The following is a 23,597-nucleotide window of genomic DNA, read 5'->3' as shown; positions in this document are numbered from 1 at the left end:
CCCATTGAGTCCATGCTGGCTCTTTATAGAGCAGTCCAAACAGCCCCACTCCCCTGGTCAATTCCTGTAGCTGTGTAAATTTATTTCCCCCAGTTGCCCATCCAATCTCCTTTTGAAATCGTTCATTGTCTCTGCTTCACAACCCTCATGGGCATTGAGTTCCAGGTCATTACCACTCACTGTATAACAGTGTTCTTCCTCTCATTCTCCTGCGTCCCTTGCCAAAGCTTTAAATCTGTGCCCCCTAGCCCTTGTGACATCAGCTAGTGGGAACAGCCTTTCTTTGTCTGACTTACCTAAACCTGTCAAATTCATTTATCAAATCTCCCCTCAATCTCCTTTGTTCCAAGGAGAACAACCACAATTCCTCCAACCTAACCTTGTAGCTAAAATCCGTCATCCCTGGAAGCATTCTGGGAAAACTCCTCTGCATCCTTTTGAGGTCCATCACATCCTTCCTAAAGTGCCGTGACCAGAAATGGTTGTAATGCTCTAGCTGTGGCCTAACCAGAGCTTTGTAAAGGTTTAGCATAACTTCCCTGCTTTTGTATTCAAAATCTCTATTTATGAAGCCCAGGATCCCATATACTTTGTTAACTAATTTCTCAATATGTCTTGCCACCTTCAAAGATCTATGTGCATGAACCTTCAGGTGTCAATGTCTCTGCACGCTCTTTGAAACTATTGCCTCTCCCCATTTCATCTGCCAAAATGCATCATTTCACACTTCTCTGTATTAAATTCCATCTGCCACTTGTCTGCCTACTCGGGAAGCCCTTCTATGCCCTGATTTAAATGGCAATGTCTTTCCTAATCACTACTGTGGTTCCCCCCACCCCCCCTGCTTTTTTTTAGCCCTTTAGTCTTTGAAGATTAGCTTGCTAGCACCAGCTTTAGATTCCAGTGCTAGTGGACTGCAGACCTTCTCTGTATTACACCCTCATTTGATTTGGCGTGAAGATAGTGTCAATCTTGGGACTTGCCCTGGTTTTGATTTTTCTGCTCATGGTTTTTCCTAGTTAGGTTTAAACAAGGAGCATTTCTCTTATTTATTCCACTGTCATATCATTCAGGGAGTCAGGCCATTAAGTTCCTGTAGAGTTCTCAGGATGCTCACTAAACACAGGCACGTGCCCTAATATAAGAGGACACAGATCAACCATGATCTAATTGATTGTTGAAACTTGCCAAAAGGGCTGAATGGCCTATTCTTGTTACTGTGACCTTAGGCAACAGAATAATTGAGCAGCGGTTAGTCAAAAGGCTGGTTGTACTTCATTTTTCATTGCTACTATTCAGATGGTAGGTGTACTGTAAGTTCAATATAGGGATTGTACCAAGACCTTTTCTGGATATCCCTTCATCAGGTTTCTGCCTACCAAACATTGTTAATAACTGTGTGGAATGCTAATTTACTAAACATTGCAACTTAAATTTGACTAATGTTTTTGGTGGACTTGATTTGATTGCAGGGTAGAGTTACTTAGCTACTCATTTGGTTGGTAGTACTCTTCAGGTGTATGTGCAGAGTCAGATTTTTAAATACGTTTTAATTTTTTTTAAATTCTGGCGTATTTGACTGCCTTGGCTACTTTAAAAAGGGTTAAGTGGAAATCTGCCATTTGTGGGAATGAATACTGCATTTTTCACCTAAGAAGCAAAAGATCCAACATCACCATCTGCTGCTACAAAATTGTACTGCAACATTTTTCAGTATTTTAAAAACACCCTTAAAGTGATGAGTATTAGTGTCACTTCCTCATACTGTAACACTTACCAGCAAATCTGGGTAACTGTAGGTTTCTATTTAGTGAGTCATTGGTCACATGGTCTCTTGTTTTGACTCCAATTCTGTTTTTATTTGACTCTAGAAAGCGGAGCTGTCCCAAAGAAAAAGAATCCTTTGACCCACACAAGCAATTCCCTTCCTCGTTCTAAGTACACAGCAAAAATCACTTCCCCAGGACAGCGGGGTCATCAGAGGACTCAGAGCCATAGTGGAATCTCCAATGGCGCTGGAACTTCTCGAACACCTCAACCTAGTACCTCAACTGCCAAGGTAACAAAATAGGGCACTGTCTTGACTTGTCATCGTCCTGGTCATACACATCCACAATATCTGTACTGTTGATTGACCAGCCAGCTTGATTCATTAATAAGATCTTGAGGGGTAGCAGAGGACTGGAACTGGAACTCTTTTCTGCTTGGCTCTATAATCCAGAGTCTGCCGGGTGGCCTTGGCTGCATTAGTGGCAGACAGCTTAACAGTACTGTGTAGGTAAGCCTAATAGTTTAGTTGTGAAAAGAAGCGGAATAGGTTATAGAACTATACTTTAGGAATTACCAGTTTAGACCAAACATAGCCTTATGATTTGCAGGTGATGCAGCAGTAAGATTGAATAGCTGAACTAAAACCATTTGAGTGCAGTGCGTGGATTTCTGATGAGAGGTGGAATCAGTAGACTTAATTGAGTAAAGTGATGATAGAATGAACACAGTGGAACTGCTGCCTGTGAAGCAGTGGGCAGGCACATGGCATGTCTGGAAGGAGACATAAACTGGGAGAAAGAGTGGTAGCAGATAGAAGGAAGGGCACCTCGAAGCGGCAGGCGTTATGACTTTATCCAGAGGAGCGGATAATACAGAGTTAGTTTATTCCTCTGTACTGTGTCTAATTGATTTTAATTGCTTTATTTTATACAAATAAATTTAACACTGCCAAAGTGGAGTCCATTCCATCCTTTTTCCCTCCCCCACCCAACCCAAAAGGGCCACCTGTTACTTGTTCCATGTTCTTTCACAGAGTGCTTACCCTTGTTCTGCTATTAACACACTCTGTCTTCTTACCTTTATGCCACTACCAATATCTCCTTTAGCCCTTACCACTACCATTAACTCTCCTTTTGTCTTTTTGTCCATGACACCTTTGTCAATATCCCCTTAGCCCCCATCTATAGCTGGCCTTCTATCCAGCTTCACCTGCTCCACCCCCCTTAAACAGTATATATTTCACCACATTTCTACTTCTCTTTAGCTCTGAAGAAGGGTCATACAGACTCAAAATGTTAGCTGTTTCTCTCTCCATAGATGCTGTCAGACCTTCTGAGTTTTTCCAGCATTTTTTGTTTTTATAAGCCATAATCTTAACTCCACTTTCCTGCCTTGTTGATCAAAAATATGTCTTACCCTTGAATAGCCTCCACTGCTGTCGGTGGAAAATAACTCCAAAGTCTAATGACCTGTGGGAGAAGAAATTTCTTCTCATCTCCATCTTAACTGGGAGAACCTTACTTTTAAACTGTGCCCACTAGTTCTAGATTTCCCGCTTGAGAGGAAATATCCTCTCAGCATCTACCCTCTCACGGCCCCTCAGAATCTTAATGTTTCAATAAGATCCCCTCTCATTCTTCTAATCTCTTATAAATATAGGCCCAACCTGTTCAGTCTGTCCTTGTAAAACAATCCCTTCATCCCAGGACTCAGATTAGTGAGCCTTCTCTGGACTGTTTCCAATGAAAGAATATCCCTCAAGTCAGGAGACCAAAACTGTACCCAGTACTCCAAGTATGGTCTCACCAATGTCCTATACAGCTGTAGCAAGACTTCCCTATATTTACACTCTATTCCCCTTGCAGCAAAGAACATCATTCCATTTGCCTTCCTAACTACTTGCTGGACCTGCATGTTAATGTTTTGTGATTTGTGCACAAGGACACCCAGATCTCTCTGTATTGCAGGATTCTGCAGCCTCTCTCCATTTAAACAATCTGCTTTTCTCCTCTTCCCACTCGTTTAACCTATCTATATCCCTTTGCAGATTCTTTGTATGCTCCTCATGACTTGCTTTCCTAACTACCTTTGTATCATCAGCAAATTTGGCTGCAATACAGTCTGTCCCTTCATCCAAGTCATTAACATAGATTGTAAATAGTTGAGGTCCCAGCACTGATCCTTGCGGCACTCTTGTGGTTACAGTTTGCCAACCTGAAAATATCCCAGTTAGCCAGTCCTCTATCCATTCTAATATATCACCCCCAACACCATGAGCTATTATTCTGTGCAGCAACCTTTTTATGTGGCACCTTGTTGAATGTCTTTTGGAAATCCTACATCTACATCTACTGATTCCCCTTTATCCATCCTGCGTGTTACATCCTCTAAGAACTAATAAATTTGTTAAACACTTTCCCTTTCACAAAATCGTGCTGACTCTTCTTGGTTTTATTAGGGTTGGAGGGCTGGATGAGGTTACAGAAATGGGGGGTGCGGGGCAGGGCCATGGAGGGATTTGTGATTAGGAGCCTGACTCTTTCAGCTTTGAGTTTCACCATGGTTTTGCTTTGAAGAATTATTTGATGTGCTGAAAGAATCCACTTTTTACAGGCTACGAGTACAAAAAACACCATCAGACCAAACAAACCTACCACTCCTGTTGCAACTCCTCAGAAGAAGAAGGATTTGAAAAATTTTCGAAATGTCGATAGTAAGCTGGCAAACCTAATCCTGAATGAAGTGGTGGACAGGTAACTGTGCCATATGTCAACAATTTAAGCTTTATTGTAGATGAAGTTTGAAAAGAAAAACTGCATTTGCATCAGAGAAACTTTGATGCTACTTCTCAAAGTTTAGAAAAATATCTAGCTCTTTATCCTACTCCTATACCCATTGAAAGGTAGAGTTTTGGCCATGCCTGGTAATTTATACAGTGCACCACTCCAGAGACTTGGGCACATCATCTAGGCTGGCACTTAAGTGCAGTGCTGAGGGAATGCTGCACTGCCAGAGATGCCATCTTTCAGATGAGAAGTTAAACCGAGGCCCTGTTTAGCCTCTGAAGTAGTTATAATGATGTTATGGTACTACTTGAAGAAGAGCAGGAGCTTCTTCCTGGTGTTGATGATGCCGGGTATTTTATATTTTTAAAAATAATTAGTTCTTGGGATGAAGCTATTGCAGGCAAGGCCGATGTTACTTCCCATTCTTAGTTGCTGAATTGAAATGCCCAGATTGGACTTGAATTCACATTCTCTGGGTTACTAGTCCAGTAACATACCCTTCAAAAGCATTTCTCCCCAAAATAATCAGTTCAAAATGTTTACTCCAGTTTAAGCGCCCAGTGATTTGAGAAGTACCATTTGACAAACCAGTCATTGGAAAATATTTTTACAAGTTCTACAAAGTGGTCTCCATGCTGCTTTCCACCATAACTGGGCTGCAGTCCAACTACAAACCTTTGTTCCTGGAATTTTTCCTCAAACTATACCTGCAGATGCTCTGTGAACTTGGCGGATTAATTTATCTGCTCCAAATCTCTAACCTTTTATCATGGAAGCATCACCTTCCTGTCTTCACCTAAGTGTCTGTGCACTCGTGCTTTCTCAGAGAGTCATAAAATTTGAGACCAGGAGCAGAAACCCTATTTTTTTTTTCTTTGTGTTTTCCCCCAACATCCCCTAGCCTGGGGGCATAGAAACCTGCTGAAGGACCCCATCGTGGGTTGATTTTAGAATCAGTCCTTGATCATGGGATCTTGCTTGTTTGCACATCTGTGATGTGCCACCTGGTGCATTGACCCTTCGACCAATGGGGTCCCTGCAGATTTTAACTAGTGTTTTACTGATATAAACAGGCTATCAAAGGGTTTACTGTTGTGAGCTTAGTTTAACGAGTTGCGTATACTGTATCATGAAGCAGTGTGACAAATAGAGGAAACCATTAGAGGATTTATTTTACTATGAAATCTTGCAACATATGCTTTGTATGTTTGGTTTAAACAGATTTAAATCACTTGTTCCCTCGTCCTGTGGGTGGTAATATTCCAGTGGGTATATTGGGACTGAGTGAATCGGTGGTTGGAGGGAGTGGATTGTGCCTGTATTTCAGAGGCATAGGTGACTGCACCAAACAATAATTGCAAAAGTGTCAGTAGAGCCCCAGCTGAGACTAGATGAATTGATGAAAAGTATAACATCTCTTTTAATTAGTGCGCCATCTGTCCGTTTCGAAGATATTGCTGGGCAAGAGCTGGCAAAGCAAGCTTTGCAGGAGATAGTCATTCTTCCATCTCTCAGGCCTGAGGTAAGCAAAATCCACCTATCTGAGAATCTTTGTGGTGCTTGCTGCTCTTTGTCTTGTTTTGAGCTTGTTTTGTACTTTGGTGAAATTTTGCGTGCTTCAAGACGGTCCATTTTGAAGTTTCCTTGAGCCATCTGTTAGGAAGAGTTTGTAGCAAGCGCTAAGTGAGACTCTTTTCCTATTAGCTGAACCTTAGAAGTGCCACCCTTGCTGTGCTTTTCTTTTTGTATATTTCCATGCCAGTGGCCCCAATGTCTTTGTCGTAGAATGACGGAAGTGATTTCATGCTCATTCCCACTCAAAACTGAGCTGAATCTGTACAAAATCATCTCGCTGTGACTCTCATAGGCCATTAGCCTTGTGGGGATTTTTGCAGTGTTACGAACCTTTGATCGTTAACGTTTAAAGAAGAAATCCGAACTCCCAGTAATTAATTGACAGAACTACGCTGCAAGATTTCATGTTTTTCAAAAAAAAGGTTTATTGTATATCAAAAAGGATTAAACAAAGTAAGCACTATTAAAATAACCCTATAGCATATAAAAACTTATGCTATAAACTCAGTTCTACTTTTTACTTCCCGCAAGAGTTCCCTTATCTTACAAAATGCTGAAGGTTCATTCACTATTCTGGGACCAACCCAAAAGGTATGCCACAGCCCTTCGGAATTTACTTTAATTCTTCTTAGTCCTCCAGCTGTTCCTCCAAGATAAACTTCTATGGGGGTCCTTACATTTGCTATTTGGCTGCATGGCCCTCCAATTTTTACTTTACCGATCTCATGACTGTGGATGACACAGCTCCTTGTTTGGGTTGCCTGCAAATTTAACTGCCACCCCACAGCCTCCAAGCTAACTCTGCTGACTTGCTTTAGACCACAAGGCTCTGTGAGGAGCACTGTAGATTTATTCCACTAGCTGCAAGCTCGAGCCAATCTTTCAGCTACTTTTCTCCTCATGAAATCCAAACTGAGATATAGCTCCACCCACATTCCATGTGGTGAATGATGAAGTTAGTATTTTCCCTGCTTGAAATGCAGTCCCAACTCTCTCTCACCACCTGTCGGTGCACTCAATCTGGTGAGATGCAGCCTTCACCAAAGCAAAGCTACAACTGCCCACATCTGTTCTCAAACTGAAATGCCTGCTTCTCAGCAAACACATGCAGATAAATTAAACAAAGGAACCTTCTAATCAAAACTCCACCCTAAATCATTATCTCTATGGCATGCTTTTGGATGATTCAACCAGAAATGCAAACTAGTGATTTTCCCTTCAACATAACTCTCTGATTCTGCAACCCATATGAATAATTTCTCTTTCTAATGGAGTTTTATGACCCCTTTCCACAGTCCACCGCATGGACTGCAGTAGTTCAAGAAGGCAGCTCCCCACCACCTTCTCGAGGGCAATTGGGCACAGGCAATAAATGCTGGCCCAGCCAATGACGCCCACATCTCGTGAATGAATAAAAAACCATTGCTAGCTTTTAGGCCCTGTTTTGGAGATTACGATAGAGACTTTGGCTCTACCAAGAGGTCCAGAAATGGGCCATTGATTCTTCAAGTGTTTACATTTTCTAAATCAACCTGAAGGTAAATGTAGGTTAGCTCTTAACTGTAATTAACTACAAGCTTTGTTGAATTACATTTACTTCAGGGTTGCTGATCAGTTGTTCCAGTATAGCTGCAACACTGGCATTCACCTGATAATGTGGAAAATTACCCAGGTATGTCTTGTTCACAAAAAACAGGACAAATACAACCCGGCCAATTACTGCCTCATCAGTCTAATCTTGATCATCAGCAAAGTGATGGAAGGTGTCATCGACAGTGCTATCGAACGGCATTTACTCAGCAATTGGTACACTGGCACCCAGTTTTGGTTCCGCCAAGGCCACTCAGCTCCTGACCTCATTACAGCCTTGGTTCAAACGTGGACAAAAGAGCGGACCTCCAGAGGTGAGGTGTGAGTGACTGCACTTGACATCATATCAGCATTTGACAGAGTGTGGCATCAAGGAGCCCTAGCAAAACTAGAGTCTGTGGGAATCAGGGGAAAACTCTCCACTGGTTGGAGTCATACCTAAAGGAAGATGGTTGTGGTTGTTGGAGGTCAATCATCTCAGTCCCAGGACATCACTGCAGGATTTCTTCAGGGTAATGTCCTAGGCCACCTTCAGCTGCTTCATCAATGACCTTCCTTCCATCATAGGGTCAGAAGTGGGGATGTTCGCTGATGATTGATTGCACAATGTTCACCAATCACGACTCCTTAAATACTGAAGCAGTCCATGTCCATGTGCAGCAAGACCTGGGCAACATTCAGGCTTGAGCTGATAAGTGGCAAGTTACATTTGTGTCACACAAGTGCCAGACAATGACCATTTCCAGCAGGAGAGAATGCAACCATCTTCCCTTGACATTCAATGGCATTACCATCATGAATCCCCCACTTTGGGGGTTATCATTGATCAGAAATTGAACTGGACCAGCCATATAAATACTGTGGCTACAAGAGCAGCTCAGGGACCGGGAATCCTGCGGTGAGTAACTCGCCTTCTGACCCCCCAAAGCCTGTCCACCATCTACAAAGCATAAGTCAGGAGTGTGATGGAATATTCTCCCCTTTTTTAGATGAGTGCAGCTCCAACAACTCTGAAGAAGCTTGACACCATCCAGGACAAAGCAGCCCACTTGATTGGCACACCATACACCACATTAAAACATTCATTCCATCATCCACTGATGCACAGTGGCAGCAGTGTGCACCATGTACAAAATGCACTACAGGAACTCGCCAAGGCTCCTTCGACAGCACCTTCCAAACTCATGACCTCTACCACCTAGAAGGACAAGGACAGCAGATGCATGGGAACACCACCACCTGGAAATTTCTCTCCAAGTCACTCACCTTCCTGACTTGGAAATATATCGCCGTTCCTTCGCTGTCGCTGGGTCAAAATCCTGGAACTCCCTCCCAAACAGCACTGTGGGTGTACCTACATCACAGGGACTGCAGCTGAACGGCTTACCACCACCACCTCGAGGGCAATTGGAGATAGGCAGTAAATGCTGGCCTAGCCAGTGGTGCCGACATCCCATGAAAGAATTTTAAAAAAGTAAATAGATGTCCCCATTTATCCTCAGTTAAAACTTGAATTCCTAAAACCAGATTTTCACAAAAACAGTTAAGGGCTGAATGCAAATCTAGATTACAAACACTGCTGAGTTTATCATAAGTAATGGATTATCATGTAGGGACGAGAAAAGATGGCAATGTCTCCAGGAAAGGAGATGGAAGAAAATGTAAGCATTGCTTTATATAGTGTTATGTTGCGTAAATGGGAAGGAGAGTACTGTCCTCTTTTATATGGAAAGAATTCTCAAAAGATTCAGCTTTTTTTTTGAAAGAGTTGCTGTTTTACATATAATTACAGTGAATTTACAGCGCTGAAACAGGCCATTTGGCCCAGCTGGTCTTTGCCATTGTTTATGCTCCACATGTGCCCCCCTCCCACCCCTTATCATACAACCCTATAAGCATATCTTTCTATTCCTTTCTCCCTCATGTACTTATCTAGCTTCCCCTTAAATTCAACTACGCTCTTTGCTTCAACTGCTGTATGTGGCAGCACATTCCACGTTCTCAGCACTCTCTGGGTAAAGAAGTTACTCCTGGATTCTCTGGATTTATTAGTGATTACTGTGTGTTTATATTGTTATGAAGCAGCAGTTGCTAAAGGCTGAGTTGTTTTAAATCCCAGAAGGAAACTTGAACTACTGTCAAAACCTAAATTTTCAATTGGTATGTTTGAGATGAAGCTCTGAATTCAGAAACAAAACCACCAAGCCTCAAGAGGCTTTTTTATATAAAACTAAATTAAACATTTATTAATTTAACAATAAATTAAACACACACACATGCCTACAAATTACTACCATAATAACATTTAAACAAATTCCCAAATTAATCACTCCCGGGTAACTCTTCACCAAGGCAACAATAACCCATAGACTTTAAACAGACACCAGGCAAAGCGCATTTGACCGTACAAATTCAAAATGAGGTTCTTGTGCAGATACCATCCTAGGCTTACAGGCTGGTTGGACCTTGAATGCTTTTGACCGCACACACAACTCCTTTCTGTTCATACCTAGCTTTCCCTTTGAGTATAAATTTTCCATTGTATTACTAGGTTTTGTAATTTTACCTCTTAATAATAGTCCTTTCGTTCCACCAATTTTATTAGTAATATAAACACTTTGCTCAGTGTCTCCCAGCTAGGTGCAAGATTTTACCCATTCTTTTGAATAATTTATTCAACAAATGCAAATGCACTCTTTACCTTCTATCCTTATGTTTATCTAATTAAATCTCAAACTATTATACATCAAAGCACCCAGACTGGCTGGCTTTAATCCAATTAAAACACACTCGGAGACACACATAGACACAGACCCTGCTACAAGTCCAATTTAAAAATAATTTCCAATAACATTATACACATTAATATCTCTTCATGACAATGTATTAAATGCCGTTAGAGCTCCTGTAAAGTGAAGTTTTTCTTCATGTTAGGCTGCTAATTCACTGGGCCCTATCTCTATGTTCCTGGGATAGTTCCAATGCCTATATATGGGAAGGGCCTCACCTTGAGAGCCAGTTTGGACTTTGAGAAATTGTGCTGGTTGTGGTGGAATGAAGTGTTTTGCTCTGTAAGCATACAGCACGTTGTGCACAAAATGTTTTCCAAAAGCAAAATGGTGACTGCAGTTCAAAAGTAATTAATTAGCTGCAGGGTCCCAAGGATGCCATTTTTGTGTCACGTGAAAGACTTTTTTCAAATGCAAGTTCTTCCATTAATGACCTTCTGTCTGTCTTTGGAGGTTTCTGATGTAAGAAATGGTACAGTTTGCAGTCAGCTTTCTGATAATTTTTCCTCTTTTTCTGTAAGTTGTTCACTGGACTGAGAGCTCCTGCTCGGGGATTGCTGCTATTTGGCCCTCCAGGGAATGGGAAGACCATGCTGGTATGTATGTTTTAAATGTACATTAATATATAAACACAGCATTGAGGTGTCCATACTATCATTACTGTACAACCTGTTGCACTATCCTTTTCCTGATTTGATTTAACTTATATGAATTAACTAAGTTATGATGTTGGCCATGGCTCAGTGGGCCACACTTTACTCTATTGAGTTAAAAGATTGTGCTTTCAACCCCCTCTCCAGAAACGCAAGTGTATAATCTAAGCTGGCACAACAATGAGGGAGAGAATGAAGTGGTGCTGTCTTTAGGATGAGATGTTAAACCGGGGCCCCCTAAGGTGGATGTAAAATGGCACAAATTCAAAGAAGAGCATGTGATTTCTTCTCTGATTCCCAGCCAATATTTATCCCTCAACCAAAACCTAAAGACAAATTATCTGGTCATAAGCGTATGGTTGTTTGTGCAGCCTTACTGCACACAAATTGACTGATGCATCTCCTACATTACAATAGTGACTGCACTTCAAAAAGCACTTCATTATCAGTTTAGGACATCCTGAGGTCATGAGAGATGCTACAGACTCTTCCCTGTGCAGCAAAGGGTGCTACACCTAATATGAGTTGTTGAAATGAGCTGTTATAAGGAATGGCCTATTTTAAGTTTAATTCCAGCCTTTGTCTAAGGATTAATGATTAGTTTCCCCTCTCCTTCTGCCTTTCACCAGCTTGAGCAGGTGTTACAATCATCCATGGCTTCCTTACTTTTTGTAAACTTTCAGCATTAGAGTGTAGACTTGTGTTTGATCCTGTTTGGAGCTTGTATGTACAGCAGCTGGTCACTGCTGATCATGTAGGCAATAGATGGATTTGCTGACTTATACTCAACAGTCCTGAGTGGATTCCAATGACCTGCATTCAGAAATGCTGTTTGAGACTGCAGAAAATACAGCCTGACTGTCCCTTGGTTCTGGTCATACTGCAGTATTCCTTTAAAACAATAATCGTGAAAGTCAAAGCACAAAGTGGCTTTTGCTCGTTATTGACCTAGCTGTGACTGCAAGTTATGAACTTCCTTGGTGACTGTTATAAGTGTGAAATGTGTAAGGTTATGTTTTGGGACTGTCTGTTTAATTTAGGGTAAAATGGAGAAATGAAAGGGGTTTGTGGCCAGTTCTGAATTCTGCCCGACAACAAGCTTGGGTGGCTTGGTGGTTAAAAGAGAGCCCAGGTTGTCTTACTGGGAAGATGGTGTGAGATATTCACACCTGTAAATAATGACCAGCGTGGGTAGACTATTAAGCTCTAGGTCTCCCAGGGAGGTATCAGAATTGTCAGGTTTTGTTTACGGTTATAGTTCAAACTGTCTATTTAATTCCAAGATAGAGTGGAATTGCGGGTCTGGAGGATAGCTAATTAGCATTTCTACCCGATACAATTCCCATATGATTCATATTGCCATGGAGATGGGCTTTGAGATGGAAAGAGTCCAAACCAAGCCGTTATAGTATCAGCTTACAGGTTTCTTAAGATATCCCTGAACCTCAGATAAGTGAGTCTGCAAGAATCTGAGAGAGAGGCAGCTACTCTCTATTGTTCACCACACAGAATGCAGGTGGGAACTCGTGCTCCGATTGAAGAAAGCAAGTTCATGAGGATTTAAATTAGACAGGAAGTTTCACCTAGCTTTGGCTAGAGGAAGGGATCTCTAAGGTAACGCTCATCTTGAAAGGCAGATCAGGGATTAGGAATTATTCGGCTGGAAAAGGGAAAAAGGAAGCAAGCCATTGGGAGCTGAGAATAGTTTTGGACTAGTTCCTGGAGAATTAAGTATGTGCATAAGGGACAAAGTATAACCATGTAGGGGGTAGAGGTTATTTTCAGTCATTTATAAGTTAAATGGGTAAAATCTTCTGTAGTTTAGAGTATAAGTTGCCTACTGAAATAGTGCTTATAGAACCATAGAAAAGTTACAGCACAGAAGGAGGCCATTCGGCCCATCTTGTCCATGCCAGCCCGAGGACACCCAGGTGCCCTCTCTAATCCCACCTTCCTGCACCCGGCCCATAGCCCTGCAGCTTACAGCACTTTAGGTACTTTTTAAAAGAGTTTAAAGTTTCTGCTTCTACCACCAACTTGGGCAACGAATTCCAGACACCCACTACCCTCTGCGTAAAAAAAGTTCTTCCTCATGTCCACCCTACACCTTCTGCCACTTATCTTAAATCTATGTCCCCTGGTTCTAGAATTCTAGATCAAGGGAAACAATTTTATCCTGTCCACTCTATCTATTCCCCTCATAATTTTGTACACCTCAATCAAGTCACCTCTCAGCCTTCTTTGTTCCAAGGAAAATAACCCCAACCTATCCAATCTCTCCTCGTAGCTACACTTTTCTAACCCTGGCAACATTCTTGTAAACCTCCTCTGCACCCTCTCCAGAGCTATTATGTCCTTCCTGTAATGTGGTGACCAGAACTGCACACAATACTCCAGTTGTGGCCTCACCAGTGTTTTATACAATTCCAACATTATATCCTTACTTTTATATTCTATACCTCTGCCAATGAAGAAGAGCGTTCCATATGCCTTCTTTACAACCTTGTCTACTTGAACTGCTGCCTTCAGGGACCTGTGTACTTGTACGCCAAGATCTCTCACTTCATCTACCCCTCTTAGTATATTCCCATTTATTTTGTAATCCCTGTAACTGTTTGACCTCCCTAAATGTATGACCTCACACTTCTCTATGTTAAAATCCATCTGCCACTTTACCGCCCACTCCACCAACCCATCTATATCGTTTTGGAGATTATGGCTATCCTCTACACTATCCACTACTCGGCCAATCTTTGTGTCATCTGCAAATTTCCCAATCGTGCCCCCCACGTTCACGTCCAAATCGTTAATATATAACACAAACATCAAGGGTCCCAACACTGAGCCCTGTGGAACACCACTTGAGACAACTTTCCATTCACAAGGGCATCCATCGACCATTACCCTTTGTTTCCTGTTACAAAGCCAACCATTTATCCAGTTTGCCACATTACCCTGAATCCCATGGGCTTTTACTTTCCTGACCAATCTGCCATGTGGGACCTTGTCAAATGCCATGTTAAAATCCATGTACACAACATCCACTGCATTACCTTCATCAACCCTTCTTGTCACTTCTTCAAAGAATTCAATCAAATTTGTGAGGCAAGACCTTCCTTTAACAAATCCATGCTGACCATCCCTGACTAGTCCATGCCTTTCCACATGACAGTTAATCCTATCTCTCAGGATTAATTCTACTAATTTGCTCACCACCGATGTAAGACTAACTGGCCTATAATTGTTTGGTACTCAATGTTGATTTTAGTTTATTACATTAAAAACCTTAAAACTTGAAATCTTGTTGTGCGATACTTCTAGTTGGTAACTGGAATTTGAATATCTTTTAAAAAGTTATTGGTCTCTGTGGAGATTGTAACATCTGGAAAATGTGGGGCACCATGGGAAGGCTGATGTCATTATGTAGTGTCAATGTGGCTCTACGGTGCTGCTGAATTGGCACACCAGCCTGTTGTCAGCGTGATCGCTGGTGACCAGCTGCTGTATGTACAAACCACAACAAACACTAAAGTTTTTGTTCTATGTCTGAAAGTCCACAAAAAGTAAGGAACATGCAAAATAGGAGCAGATGTAGGCCATTTAGCCCCTCGAGCCTGCTTCGCCATTCAATGAGATCATGGCTGACCTGTTTGTGTTTTGAGTTCTACATTCCCATCTACCCCCGACTTTAACCTCAGATTCTTGTTAGGCAAAGGATTCAATCTATCTCTGCCTTAAAAAAATATTCAGTGGCATGCTTCCACTGCCTTCTGAGAGAAAAGAATTCTCCGCGTCTCTGTCCTATTAGGGCGACCCCTAATTTTAAAACGGTGCCCCCTGGTTCTGGACTACCCACAAGAGGAAACATCCTTTCCACATCTGCCTTGTCAAGACCATTCAGGATCTTATATACTTCAATCATGCCACCCTCATTCTTCTAAACTCCAGTGGAAATAAGCCCAGCCTGTCCAACCTATCCTCATCAGATTACCTGCTCATTCCAGGTCTCAATCTAAAAACCCTCCTCTGAACCGCCTCCAATGCATTTATACCCTCCTTAAATAATGAGACCAAAACTGTACATAGTGTTCACGATGCAGTCTCACCAATGCCTTGTATAACTGAAGCATAGCACCCTTACTTTTATGTTCAATTCCTCTTATAATAAAGGATAGCAATCCATTAGCCTTCTTGATTACATGTTGTACCTGCATACTAACTTTTTATGACTCGTACACGAGAACACCTAGATCCCTCTGCACCTTGGAATTCTGCAGTCATTCTCCGTTTAAGTAATACTCTGCTTTTTTATTCTTCCTGCTAAAGTGAACAAATTCACATTTTTCCACATTATACTCCATCTGCCAGGTTTTTGCCCACTCACTCAACTTATCTTTTTCTGCCTGTTAACTTCTTAAGTCTTCACAACATACTTTCCTACCCATTTTTGTGTCATCTTCAAATTTAGCTACCATGCCTTTGCTCCCCTCATCTAAGTCATTGATGTAAATTGTAAAAGGTTAAGGCCCCAGGTCAGACCCCTGTGGGACTCCATTTGTCACATCCTGCCAATCAGACAAAGACCCATTCTGCCAGCCAGGAAATCCTTTATCCAGGCAATTATGTTACCCACTGAACCATGAGCTTTTATTTTCCGCAATAACCTTTTATGTGGCACCTTATCAGATGCCACCTGGAAATCCAAGTACAGCACGTCTCCAGCCTCCCCTTTATCCACTGCATATATTACTCTTTCAAATGACTCTAATAAATTAGTTAAGCATGTCATGAGAGTATAATCATTTTCATAATATTTTTCTGGTTTATTGTAAAGTAGGTTTATGGGGGTAAGTAGTTGGGTCTGTCTGTGTGTGATTTAATTACATTTGGAGTCAAATAGACTGCAAGCTTTGACTCATCAAAACAAGCTAGGTGCGCTAATGTGTAAACAGGGATACTGGCTTAGTATGTGAGGTGTAAAGGGAATTTAAATTTTTAGACAGATGGAGGGGAATTTGGATTTCAAAGGGATTTTAGGTTGTTTACAAATAGCCAGATAAGCAAGGCTAAGGAATTTGTTTATTTTTCCTAAATGTTACTGACAATATATAGTGGCAGCATGAAAGTTTTTATATTGTGGGGAAGATGCAGTTACAAAGACTTATGAAACAATAGAATTTACATATTAAAAGAGATAAAAAAATATATAAAAGAGGATGAGGCTACATGGAGAAGGCATTGTGAGATCTAACAGAAGCGTGTGAAATAGCCTTAATGAAGCCTCCAGTATTTGTGCGTAAGCCCGCTGTCTGTCGAAATCGAAGCTGGAGGAGAAAGCCGTTTGGAATTCCACTGTCCAGGGCATTGTGTTAATTTGCTGGATCTTTTTAAAATCTAAGATCTGTTTTTGGACCATTGCCTTAAAGGGGGTGTAACTGAGAGATTTTAGAAGTTATTATAGTAGTAATTTGAAGTTCTATATATGTGCTTGAAATCTTCTCTTTTGTTATTATTTTAATTTAGTTTTAAAAAAAATCTGAGTCTTGATGGACTTATTACTTCTGAATTTAGTGCATGCATCTCAAAATAAATACAAATTGCAAAACCATTAAGATAGCGCAATCAAGTTTCCCTCGTGGATTTGATCAACCTAGTACACCATCTGCTGCTTCATAACAAGCATGATTTCCCTTTCACAAAACTGTGCTGACTCTTCCCGATTACCTTGTGTTTTTCTAAGTGTTCAGCTATAACCGCTTTAATGATCAACTCTTAACACCTTCCCCACTACAGACGTCAAACTAACTGGCCTATAGTTTCCTGTTTTCTGCCTCCCTCCCTCCCTTGAATAGAGAGTTTATATTTGCTACTTTCAGTTTGATGGAACCTTTCCAGAATCTAGGGAATTTTGGAAAATTAACACTAATGCATCTACTACCTCATTAGCCACCTCTTTTAAGACCCTAGGATGAAGTCCATCTGGACCCGAAGACTTGTCAGCTTACAGCTCCATCAATTTGCTCAGTAACCACTTCCCTAGTGATTGTAATTTCACAAAGTTCCTCTCTTCCCTCCATCTCCTGATTCATAGATATTACTGAAATGTTTTTATATCCTCTATAGTGAAGACAGAAGCAAAATATTTGTTCATTTTATCTGTCATTTCCTTATTATCTACTACTAACTCCCCCTTCTCGCTCTGTAGAGGACCAACACTCACTTTACTTTTTTCCTGTTTAAATACCTGTAGAAACTCTTGTTTTCCGTTTTTACATTTCTAGATAGCTTCCTCTCATACACTAATTTCTTTCCCCTGATTAACCTTTTGGTCATTCTCTGCTGTCTTTTATAATCTGACCAATCACCTGACCTGCCACTCATCATTGTGCAGTTATATGCTTTTTCCTGAAGTTTGATGCTTTCCCTAACTTCTTTAGTTAACCAAGGATGGTGGGTCCTTAGAATTTTTCTTAACATAGGAATATACTTATTCTGAGTATTCTGAAAAATCCCCTTAAATGTCTGTCGCTACTTTTCTATTGACCTATCCCCTAGACTAGTATCCAAGTTAACTTCAGCTAGCTGAGTTTTCATGCCTACATAGTTGCCCTTATTTAAATTTAAAATACTAGTCTTAGATCCACTCTTCTCCCTTTCATACTGGATATAAAATTCAATCATATTGAGGTCACTGCTACCTTGGGGTGCCTTTACCCTGAGGTCATTAATTAATACTGTAACATTACACAATACCAAGCTTAATATAATCTGCTCTCTGGTTGGTTCCAGAACATGCTGCTCTAAGAAACTATCTTGAAAGCATTCTATGAACTCCTCATCCAGGATACTATTGTCAGTCTGATTTTTCCAGTTTTTATGTAGATTAATTCACCCATGATTATTGCCGTCCCTTTATCACATGCACCCAATATTTCTTTTATACTTTGTCCTACCTTGGGGTTACTGTCAGGAGGTCTGTAGACCACTCCCACTAGTGACTTCTTTCTCCTATATTCCTTATCTCTCCCCAAACCATTCTACATCCTGATCTCCTAAAATAAGGCCATCTCTAACTATTGCACCAATGCCATCCTTGATTAACAATGCTACCCCTCCACCTTTATCTAGCTTCCTATTCTTCTTGAAGGTCATATACCCCTCAATATTCAGGAACCAATGCTTGTCATCCTGCAGCCAAGTCTCCATAATGGCTATCAGATCATATTTATTTACTTCAATATGTGCTATCAATTCGTTTACTTTGTTGTGAATGCTACGTGCATTCTGATACAGAGCCTTTAGTTTTGTCTGTTATCTTTGTGACATCAAGTCTTGGTTCTTGGTGCATTCTTAGGTTTTTTTCTCTTTGTCCCTTCCTGCCATTCGCCGACCCTCATTTCCCATATTACTATTTTCCTCTCTTACCTTGTCTCTACTCTTTGATACACCACATCTTCCCACATTTGATCCCTTGCCCCTACCATTTAGTTTAAAACCCTCTCTACTTCCCTAGTTATGTGATTCGCAAGAACACTCCTCCCTGCATGGTACAGGTGTAGACCATCCCAATAGTAGAACCCCCACTTTCCCCAGTACTGGAGCCAATGCCCTACAAACTGGAACCCACTTCTCCCACACCACTCTTTGAGCCATGTGTTCATCTCTCTAATTTTATATACCCCATGCCAATTTGCACGCAGCTCAAGTAATAATCCAGAGATTATAACCTTTGAGGTTCTGCTTTTCAATTTAGTACCTAGCTCCTCATACTCTGTATGCAGAACCTCTTTCCTAGTTCTACCGATGCTGTAGAACCACGACAACTGGATCCTCCCCCTCCCATTGCAAGTTCCTCTCCAGCCCTGAGCAGATGTCCCGAACCCTGGCACCGGGCAGGCAACACAGCCGTCTGGATTCTTGCTCTTTGCTACAGAGAACAGTGTCAATCCCCCTCACTGTACTGTCCCCTACTACTACTACATTCGTTTTTGCTCCCCCAACTTGGATGGCTTCCTGTACTACAGTGCCATGGTCAGTTTGCTCACCCACCCTTCAGCCCTTGCTCTCATCCAAACCAGCTGAGAGAACCTGAAACCTATTGGACAATTGCAGAGGTTCACATTCCTGTACTCCTGCCCTCTGGTTCCCCTTACCTGACTCACTCGCAGTTGCACCCTCCTGTCCCTGACCACTGACCAAATTAGAAGACCCTATCCTAAATGGTGTGGCTGCCTCCTGGTACAAAGCATCCAGGTAACTTTCCCTCTACCTGATGTGTCTGAGTCTGCAGCTCAGCCTCCAGCTCAATGACTCTGAACTGAAGTTCCTCGAGCTGCAAACACTTAACTGCAGATATGTTTGCCCTGGATCAAAATGCTAACCAGGAGCTCCCACTACTGCAGCCTTGACACATCACCTATGCTGCCAACCTTAATGTGTTTTAAATAATTACTTAATTATACTATTCACTTATGTTGCTTTTTTATATATTTTAATAACTTTGCCACCAATTTGCATACTATTTTAAACCTTAGGAATAGAATAGACCTTAATGACTCACCAGATATTTATCAAACACCTAACTCCTTTCCCCGTAGTAGAGCAAGAACCAGCTTCTATAGGGTGCAAAAGATAGAAAAAGGAAACAAACACCTCCTTTCCCCCCCGCCTTTCACCAAACTCCCTTACCCACCAAACTCCAAGTCTGCACTTAGTTTCCACAGCTGCACTCATTTTGAGGAAAACTTAGGCGATTGTGACACCTGCAAAGTTAATAGGAAGGGCAAAACTATTCATTAATTCTTAAACACAGACTGGAATTAAACTTAAAAAAGGTCATCCTTTACAACAGTTCACTTCTGTAATGCTTGTTAAGTATTATGACGAGGTGTCAGCTGTGGCTCAGTTCACAGCACCCTCGCCTTTGAATCAGAGGGTTGTGGGTTCATGTCCCACTCCCGGAAACCAAGAACTGTGATTGTACTCGAAAAGAGTTGCAATCTGTGACTGTTGATAACTCGAAACAGTTTAAGTATCATGACCACGTAAAAGGCATTCACTCAAAGTGGCCTGTGAGCTAAGGATTTGTGTGTGTTTATGTAGCCCCCTTTAAATGAGCGGTTCCTTTAAAAATAACATAGCAGTCAAGCTTTGTTCTTAAAAAAGATAAAGGATAGTTTAATATAAAACCACTACTCAAAGCAATTAAGTAAAAGTGATAAAATTATTATCTAAAATACAGATACAGAGATTAAAATGCAAATAAAGAAAAGAACCCACAGCCCCTCACCACCTTCATCTTTCTTGGTGATTGGATATTTCAGACAGACCATAATTACAGTTAAAACTCTTGCATGAAGGCCCCACTCTTGTTAAAAGGATGTCCCAGCTCACCCCAGTTCTCATACCTAATAGAATGCCATCCTTTATGTTGCTGTACAGAATGCAGTATTGGCTGAAGTGCTTCCTTGAAAGATGTGCGTACACTATTGATGTTAGTGACTAATGATGTTACAGGGTCATCAAAGCAGCTATATCTCAAGTAGCTTAACTCCCATCTGAAGCTAGGTAAGGTGAGTTGTGTTGGACATGTAGTCTTGTGGAGGGTCTTCGCCAGGAGCACGGAAAGGACCTTAGTGGAAATGGAAGATGTCTGCCAATTCATCATTAACCTGTTTCACATTGCTAGCACAGACCAGTATCAACCCCATGACCTATTTGTTGTTGTATAAAGATTTAACAGGTTAATTACATGCATGGTGGTGACCTGAAGTAAAGAGTTTTACCTATGCAATGTTTTCAGTTTGGCTTTGGCTTAGTGGGTAGCCCTCTTCTAAGTCAGGTTGTGGGTCCAAGTCCCACTCCAGTGACTTGAGGATAGATACTACTCGACTGACACTTGCTTGATGGTGTCAGCTGTGGCTCAGAAGATAGCATGCTTATCCCTGAATCACAAGGTTGTGGTTTGAAGTCCCGCTCCAGGGCTTCAGCGCAGAAATTGAGGCTGATACTCCAGTGCAGTACTGAGGGAGTAATACACTGTTGGAAGTGCTGTCTTTCAGATGAGAGGTTAAATCGAGGTTCCGCCTGCTTGCTTGGGTAGATGTGACAGAAACAAAAATTGGCATGATTTCAAAGAAGAGCAGGGGAGTTATCTCCAGTGTTCTGACCAGTATTTATCCCTCAATCAGTATCCCAAAAAACAGATTATTTGGTCATTATCAATTGCTGTTTGTGGGAGTTTGCTGAATGCAGATTAGCTGCTGCATTTCCTACAATCTAACAGTGACTACGCTTCACAGAGTACTTTGTTGGCTGTAAAGTACTTTGAGAGGCCGGGTGGTTGTGAAAATCACTATATAATTGCAAGACATCTTTCCCCCCTCCCTTTATTATGTCCGTCCCTCCCTCCTGCTGTCTGTTTGTCCCTCCATCCCTCCTTTCCTCCCAGTGCAACTTCTTTCAGATGAATCCCATAACACTGTTAGTAATTATTTTTTTCTGATTATGCTCCTGTGAAGTGCCTTAAGACTTCTTGCTGTGTTAAAGGTTTGATATAAATGCAAGTTATTGAAGACCAGAAGCTTTCTGCCTCAATGCTTCTCTATTAAGCAGTATCAGCCAAGTGACAGTCGTGCAGTATTTATGCCCAAGTCACTGGAGTAGGACTTGAACCCATAACCTGACCTTAGAAGCTACCCACTGAGCCAAACCAAAACTGAAAACATTGCACAGGTAAAACTCTTTACTTAGGTCACCACCATGCATGCAACCTGTTAAATCTTTGTACAACAACAAACAAACCATGGGGTTGAAATTGGTCTGTGCTAGCAACGTGAAACAAGTTCATGACTAATCAGGCATTTGCCATTTCCACTAATGTCCTTTCTGTGCTCCTGGCATAGACCCTCCACAAGACTGTTTATCAGATTAACTGGTTATTCATCATATTGTAGTTTGGGAGATCTTGCTGTGTGCACATGTTACCACATTTGTTTATGTAAGTCATAAACTTTAAAGAAAGCTGTAGTATGTAAGCCATCTTGAGACACAAGGTAAATCCAAGTCGTTGTTCACACTCAGTTACTGGCAGTGCTCTGATGTTCAGCTCGCCTAATGTACCACATGGTAAGTACTGACCCATTCATAAGAACAAGAAGGTTTCAAGATCGTTGTTATTGATCTCTCTTATGTCGACAATAAAAGTGTCACAATTGGCCTGGCTCTTAGAGGTCTTAAGGTTTGGTCTGAGATCTCAATAAAGGGAATTGGTGCGCATCCTAAATGATGTATTATGTATTAAGCATTTATTGTTTCTCAGTTACCTCTACTGTTTTAATTTAGGCTAAGGCTGTGGCCTCCGAATCCAATGCAACATTCTTCAATATCAGTGCTGCAAGCCTAACCTCCAAATATGTGAGTAACCATGACAACCTCCAAATGAGAGCAGGCTTTAGAAAAGTTTATTTTGCTTTTGGTTATTGATTCCATTTTTGACCTTTTGTAAAGTGAAGAGGGGGCAGGGATGAAACTCCTCACCTGGGGATTGTACATGATGTGGAGACTGAAACAGTGGCAGTGAGAGGAAAATGCCTCAGTTTTTCTCTTAAAACAAAATATCCTTACTGTTCACTTATGTCAATTTTTATTTCTCTGGAGACTAAAATACTATGAGAAATTACTTTAATAAAAGAAACTGATTTTACTGTAGCTAATTAAGCACTGAAGCACTCTAATTGTAGTTTGTTAAGCACAGCTTTCGATGTTGGTGATATTTTGGGAATTTACAATTATTTCGATAGGAGTGTTGAATTGTTTGATCACTTTCTAAGGAACCATTTCTGTTTTAGGTTGGAGAGGGAGAAAAATTAGTGAGAGCTCTCTTTTCAGCAGCTAGAGAGCTTCAGCCATCCATCATTTTCATTGGTGAGTGCAGTACCAAAATCAGTGAGTCGTTGCTATTAGTATTACTTGTTCTTTTCTGGAAGCACTGTAAACTTGCAGTGCTGACATTTTAAGTTCTGTCTGTTGACGTGAGATTTTGTCTTATTTACGAATGTGCTGATTCTTCTTGCAGATGAAATAGACAGCCTCCTTTGTGAGAGGCGAGAAGGAGAGCATGATGCAAGCAGACGCTTAAAAACAGAGTTTTTAATAGAATTTGATGGGGTGAGTATAGGTGGTCACAATGTGTAATATGTTGACTTTTAGGGGCAGGATGGCACAATGGGAGCTATAATATTGATTTCACCCAAGAACTAGATTTGAACCTGACCTATGTTAGACCACAGAAGAAGATAGTCAAGGAGTGGTTGGCTTTGTCAAATATTGAGGAGCGCAAGGAGGGATAACACTACAAATTGCAATCACAATGGAGGTCACTGGTGTATATTTTTAGTGTACTTTCAGCATCACTGAACTCTCCTGTAAATGGA

The 23,597-nt window shown here is 41.2% G+C and overlaps 1 protein-coding gene across 2 annotated transcripts in view; it reads left to right on the top strand.

Moving 5' to 3' along the window:
• The window catches only part of spast (spastin), a 64,630-nt gene that overhangs the window by 27,503 nt on the left and 13,530 nt on the right, over nucleotides 1–23,597 (top strand). For both annotated transcript variants that reach the window (XM_078541746.1, XM_078541745.1), the window contains 7 exons: nucleotides 1,872–2,059; nucleotides 4,384–4,523; nucleotides 5,985–6,078; nucleotides 11,032–11,106; nucleotides 22,507–22,578; nucleotides 23,013–23,088; nucleotides 23,240–23,331. In XM_078541746.1, coding sequence (XP_078397872.1) covers nucleotides 1,872–2,059; nucleotides 4,384–4,523; nucleotides 5,985–6,078; nucleotides 11,032–11,106; nucleotides 22,507–22,578; nucleotides 23,013–23,088; nucleotides 23,240–23,331 — 737 coding nt within the window. The remainder of the gene's footprint in view (nucleotides 1–1,871; nucleotides 2,060–4,383; nucleotides 4,524–5,984; nucleotides 6,079–11,031; nucleotides 11,107–22,506; nucleotides 22,579–23,012; nucleotides 23,089–23,239; nucleotides 23,332–23,597) is intronic.

This window comes from Cetorhinus maximus, chromosome 5, assembly GCF_964194155.1.
Source record: "Cetorhinus maximus chromosome 5, sCetMax3.hap1.1, whole genome shotgun sequence".
In the NCBI taxonomy this organism is placed as follows: Eukaryota; Metazoa; Chordata; class Chondrichthyes; order Lamniformes; family Cetorhinidae; genus Cetorhinus; species Cetorhinus maximus.
The sequence above is the reverse complement of the archived record's forward strand: the minus strand, read 5'-3'. Positions and strand labels throughout refer to the sequence as shown.